The sequence below is a fragment of the Diadema antillarum genome, unplaced genomic scaffold, assembly GCF_040938485.1.
Source record: "Diadema antillarum isolate AM-2024a unplaced genomic scaffold, OU_Dant_1.0 scf00000017, whole genome shotgun sequence".
Taxonomy (NCBI): domain Eukaryota; kingdom Metazoa; phylum Echinodermata; class Echinoidea; order Diadematoida; family Diadematidae; genus Diadema; species Diadema antillarum.
Window position 1 is genome coordinate 2,256,640 of NW_027270906.1, and position 6,078 is coordinate 2,262,717.

Here is a 6,078-nt window from a genome sequence, read left to right on the forward strand (position 1 = left end):
GAATTTTCCACAGACACATCGGACAAAAATGTATATTGGAGAGATCGACATTTAAACATAAATATAAAGCATTGAAGAGAAACCATTTCATCAAACGGCAAAATATGTAGCTGCAAAAACAAAGGAGTACTAGGTGATCTACAGTTTGAATTTGTTATGTACCTGACAACTTTCTTTTGAAGAACATACAACTTTTGTACATAGTCCTAAACGTGTGTCCCCAAGCAATATTGCAATACATCAAATATGGCATAACAATTGCATTGTATAAAGTAACTAGGGTATACTGCTGGGGATGGAAGAAACGAAGTTTGGATATTGCACCAACACTGCAAGACACTTTAGTACATACGTTATGAATGTTATAGAATCGAAAGTTGGTTGGCTCGAGTGGTGTTTTCAGAAAGTGCTTCTACTAAGTAAATTCAGAGCCATACAGGCAATCCTGGGCTAGATTTAGAGGGCTAAATTTATGCTTTTACAGCACAGTCCTATCTTTTTTCGTATGATTGAATTGGACTCCTTGGAGGAGGCAAAAGAGGTGTTGCCAGCAAGGGCGCACACACCAGAAAAGATTGAAGAAAAAAATTAAGCAGTATGTATCAAAAACATGGCTGGTGTGCCACGCCCATGTTTTCAAAAGTGGGGGGGGGGCACTTTTTTTTTATAAATCTACTTATTCAGCCATGCCACTTCTGGGTTTCATAGCAAACATGCAAAAAAAAAAAGTCTTCAGGCCAAAAGCGGAAAGGCCTTGCCGCACCCGCACAAGTTTTCATTTTTTTTTTGTCTAGTGCCATGGGGGGGGGGGGGGGGGGGGGGGGGGGGGGCGAAGTGGTGACATCCTATGTAATCCTACTATCGTAGACAGGTCTCTATATGCATAGAATCCAGTACAAAAAAAAAGACAAGAAAGGGGGCTCGTATCGAGCCCCCCTCCAAAAAAAAAAGAAGTATGCGCGGGATTGTGTGCAGTACGCTTGAAACTTAGGAGGGTTACCACAACCAAGCAAAGTGAGGTGAAGACTAGCCCGGTTTTTTTTTTTGAAAATCTGAAGATTATAGACCTGTAGGAATAAGTGTTTGAAGTATCACCATGTTCCCCCCGCGCATGTCTCAGTTTTTGCTTTGTGTATTGGGCGCGGGGTGACGAGGTGCAGCAGGCTCCTTCCTTTGAGCACAACTAAATGACATCGTTCACATTTGAAAATGATAGCTACAAAGTTTTGGTATTGATCACTGAATTTGGTAGTGGTTCCATTTGAATCTTCAGCATTTTTTCCGTATGTGAGCGGGATTTCATAGAATTTCAGTAATGTAGTGTGAATAAAATATACACAAATGTTAGCTATGGTTATGTGCCGGACACTCAAATATGCCTACACAGTAGTAGAACGTTTCTAGTAGATTTCTAGTGTTACTGGGTAGTAAATAATAAGGGTTGTAATTTTGGTGTACATTCTACCAGTAAACTGCTCTTGAAATGATAAACGTAAAGAGTATTATTCATGTCAGAGGAAAATTTATTTATATTTTCAAGGCAAGTGAATGTTGTTTTCTATTAGAGATGTCATAGACCTACCACAAACAGTGTAGGTAATGCTTTCAGTAGATTATCAAGATGTTAAGTGACCCGTCATTGTCACTGTGGAATACCATGTAAGATAGCATTCATTGAAGCAGTCACAATCTCATGAGAGTCCAGTTTTGATTTTGTGATTACACTGATCTTTTCGTCATTGGCATTTCTAAGTGTCTATTACTGACAGAATTTAGAACCACACCCCCATGCATGGGATGCATGATCATTGGAACCGAGTGAACTGCTTTGTCAGTCCATGCTAATTTTATTTTGTTTGTGTGCTTTTGTCTCATTCACATTGATTGACTTTGTGAAACAGCAATGGCGGACGCAGCAGCAGCACCAGCCGGTGGTAGTCGAGGCGGTTTCCGTGGCGGATTTGGGTCTGGCGGGAGGGGCCGAGGCCGTGGGCGCGGTCGTGGACGGGGTCGCGGCCGTGGAAGAGGCAAGCCAGAAGACAAGGAATGGATGCCTGTCACCAAGCTGGGCAGACTTGTGAAAGGTGAGGCATGAAGTCACCATTCAATGGGTGACTGACTGATGCTGAAGTTTTTCATTACCATACCTTTCTAATTATTTTAATTCTTTTTTGACAGCACGCTTTGAGATCTCTGGAAGTTGAATATCCAACAGTGCACCCATATTATAACAAATATCCTTATATAACGAAATTCTTGTTACAATGAAGTGAAACTTCAGGTCCTCATATTATCATTGATATAACTGATGTACTTGACTTGGCTGTAATAAAATTTTGATGTAACGAGTGAAAACTGCTGGTTGTGATGATTTTGTTATTGTATTAGCAGTAGTTGCCCATATGTAGGTGATTAGAGTGAGGCCTGCTGTAATGTGGAAGTGATATACACTTTGAGATCCTCTTGATTTCTGAGGAAATTTTGCTGCTGGAAACAATGCTCATTTATTTATTTATTTATTTATATCTTCTTCTTTTTTGTCCAACTAAATAGCTTTAGCAAACTACTGCTAACTTGGGGAAAAAAAATACCCTCATCTACATTGAAATAAGATTACATTCCTTGATTCACCACATGTCATATGCCAATCTGTTGTCTACTACTTGCAGACCTGAAGATCAAGTCTTTGGAGGAGATCTACCTCTTCTCTTTGCCCATCAAGGAGTTTGAGATCATCGACTTCTTCCTTGGCCCCGCCCTCAAGGATGAGGTTCTCAAGATCATGCCTGTCCAGAAGCAGACGCGTGCCGGTCAGCGCACCAGGTTTAAGGTCAGCAGTCCAGTTTTTCTGTGGGGGCATCATTGCTTTTCATGTAGGGAGTGAAAGATAAAGACCATAGAGATAGTTCTTCAAAGGCTGACCAATGCCTGTCTCGAAACAGCATCTCTTTTCTGGCAGGAGCTGATAGAGAAGTGACAGGATCTAGCGACGATAGTGTCTGTATTGTGCATGACTAACTGAGCTCAAATTGCTAACGGGGATTGAAAGAAGGGAGACCATTGTGTGATATAGAGAACACAGCAAAAGAAAAGAAGAAAAAAAAAAGAGGAAAATATTCTATTTCAGAATATACCTTCACGAGTTGGAAGCTAGATTTCTACTTGTGTAGAAAGCAATGATAAATGAGTAGAATCGAGCAGTGGGAGAAATATATAATCTGACCGATTATGTTTGTTGTATCAGTTGGAAAGAGGATATATGCTCTGAATACCTTACTACGTAGCATTAAAAAAAAAAAACCCAAAGCAAAACAAAACAAACCTAAGTCCTGTCTGAGTAAAGTAATGCAGATGCTTTAGACTGAAGTACTCTTTCCTCTATTTCTGTGTAGGCCTTTGTGGCTATTGGTGACTACAATGGCCACATCGGTCTTGGAGTCAAGTGCTCCAAGGAAGTTGCCACGGCCATCCGAGGCGCCATCATCCTGGCCAAACTCTCCATCATCCCCGTCAGACGAGGCTACTGGGGCAACAAGATCGGCAAGCCCCATACCGTTCCCTGCAAGGTGAGAAAATGGCCCAAGGAGTCAGTGTAACATCAGGGCACCATTTCATAAAAAATGGTAGGATGGCAACTCCTGCTGGAATGGCAACTTCCCATAGCAACAGCCAATCAGGAAACTGAATTCTTGTTGTTACCATGGCAATTTCTTTCCAGCAGGAGTTGCTCATATCAAGTTTTTATGAAACGGGCCCAGATGCAGTTAAATGCCAAACAGGTCTCAAACATTTATCAAAGGTTAGCTTGCCGTCTGTTTTGTTAATTTTCTTAGGCTAATCCAAGGATTTACGCCGAAAGTTGATGAATGTCTTTGTATCGATTGTGGACCATAAATAAGCTGGACTCGGTCCACTCCCAGAATTTTTTTAGTCATTCATAAATGTGCACAAGTTTGATAGCAAGTTTAGTCACAGAATTTCTAAAGACAGTTGACAAAGGCAAAGACAAAAGTGAAGAAACATGAGAGTCATAAATTGGTTGTCAAATTCTTTCTTTTTTTATGAGCAAGCATTTGCAAGCATTAAAGAGGATGAATTTCAGTGTAAAATAAAGCACCCTTTTCCTGTGTTATTTGCTACTTTGGGAATTATACTATTACATGTATTAACAGTGGGTTTATAGGTGTTATCGCTGAAGTTTTCATATTCAAAAAATATTTTTATGAGTGAGAGAAAGGATGAAAATTGGTCGGTAACGACCCGCCTTTATGATTGCTCCTTTGCATTACAGCAAAAGACAATAAATTGGAAAAAAAATGTTTGTCAAAAAACAAACAAACAAAACCTCACCTCTTGTAACCCTTCTTTTTGCCACCCAGGAGAGTCATTATGCTAAACTTGATCCTTGTTTCTTCTCTGGCAGGTCACAGGGAAGTGTGGCAGTGTTCTGGTGCGTTTGATCCCCGCACCCCGTGGTACTGGTATCGTCAGCGCCCCCGTACCCAAGAAGCTGCTCCAGATGGCTGGTATTGAGGATTGCTACACCAGCGCCAGCGGACAGACCGCTACCCTGGGCAACTTTGGTAAGTGCCATAGATTCCGCCTACATCCACAGTTGCTAGAACTTGAATTGAAGAAGCCATATCCTTCACGTAACTGAAATATGAATTCAGTGGCTAACCCTTTTCTGCAGACTCAATTGAAACTATCATTTCTCTGGTGGACCATTCTTATAACAAGTTATATGGCTAATGTAGGTAGCATAAGTTTAATTATGTTTATCAGAGGATCTTGATAAAGTTAGCACATGTCTACTCCTGTAATTTAGGTGTTGTAACTTAAAGATGCTTGAAAAGAGATTTTGGGAACATTGTATTTGCTTGTGACGGGGTGAAAAAGAAAATGCAGCATGGTCATAGAAATTGTATGGTCGGGTACCAATGCACAAAGATAATGTGGTAGGGCTGTTTCTGGCAGCCTAAGTGTAGTGATAATAGAATTATTATGGTCACGTCATACTTTCTGTCTTACAGCCAAGGCCACATTTGAGGCCATCTCAAAGACCTACAGCTACCTGACCCCTGATATGTGGAAGGAGACTGTCTTCACCAAGTCCCCCTACCAGGAGTTCACCGACCATCTGGCCAAGACGGCCAAGGGCCAGCCCAAGGCCAAGCTGGAGGCCTAGAGAGAGAGAGTCCACACAATAGGGCCAAAGTTAGCCCAGGACCTTCATGGCAGGACCTAGATCTTAGTCCAAGCTTTCCATCACAGCTTTGTAGGGGCTTTTCCCCCTGTCCCGTCATGATGGTTTCATCATCCTTTGTATCAAGCTTTTTTCTTTTCCACCCCGTACCAACGCAACTATTCGAGATGGAAACAGGCTTGATACACGATGATGAAACAAGTTAATGCCTATGACATCACAATGCACGCTTAAACTTCATGCTTTCTAGTACTGAACTCCGCTGTACTTCCCATCAGCCTCATCAAAGTTAAGGGCATTCCTCTGAATTCAACCCATTCCATCTGCATTGCCTATGGGAGGCAAGTTCACTGAATTACACATCTCTTCTGAAACTCTTTAGCTGTTGAAACCACCATCCAGCTTGTCGAACCAGTCTAGAAAAAAATGTGAAGTTTGCTTCAGTGAAAAAGTACATTCGAACCAGTCTAGAAAAAATGTGAAGTTTGCTTCAGTGAAAAAGTAAATTAAAAACGTGAAAAAGAATAGTGGTTGTTGCATTGGTCTTGTTCTTTTGTCCTCTTTCCATGCAGCTGTGATTGTAATTGGAGTGCAATTCTACAACTTCAATGTTCAAGTTGGATTTTACAAATAGAACAAAATCAGATGAACCAATTTGTAGAGAGAATTTGGGCACTGAATATAAAAGTTATGAAATTTTGAAGTTTCACATGTTTTTATGTAAGTGTTATCTGGAGCAGTTTCATACCACCCTGGAAGAGTTGATGTCCTCCCCTCACAATTCTCCCATTGACTTGTACACAGATGAGATGTATGCTTGGGATAAGTTCTTTTTGTTTTGCAATATCCTGGCAACGTAGTCTTTTTTTTAA

General features: G+C 41.0%; 1 protein-coding gene across 1 annotated transcript; it reads left to right on the plus strand.

The window, feature by feature from the left end:
• The first annotated feature begins 1,903 nt into the window (after positions 1 to 1,903).
• On the plus strand, positions 1,904 to 5,731 carry LOC139727198 (small ribosomal subunit protein uS5). The gene is made up of 5 exons (XM_071638159.1): positions 1,904 to 2,084; positions 2,670 to 2,830; positions 3,393 to 3,566; positions 4,424 to 4,583; positions 5,034 to 5,731. The coding sequence occupies exons 1-5, from the start codon at positions 1,904 to 1,906 to the stop codon at positions 5,186 to 5,188; spliced, it is 831 nt and encodes a 276-aa protein (XP_071494260.1). The 3' UTR covers positions 5,189 to 5,731.
• Positions 5,732 to 6,078: the final 347 nt, after the last annotated feature.

Excerpts from the sequence above, each read along its gene's own strand:
- LOC139727198 (XM_071638159.1), top strand. The coding sequence starts at position 1,904 with ATGGCGGACGCAGCAGCAGCACCAGCCGGTGGTAGTCGAGGCGGTTTC. Across the intron at positions 3,567-4,423 it reads CCCATACCGTTCCCTGCAAG|GTCACAGGGAAGTGTGGCAG; the intron begins GTGAGAAAATGG and ends CTTCTCTGGCAG. Across the intron at positions 4,584-5,033 it reads CGCTACCCTGGGCAACTTTG|CCAAGGCCACATTTGAGGCC; the intron begins GTAAGTGCCATA and ends TCTGTCTTACAG.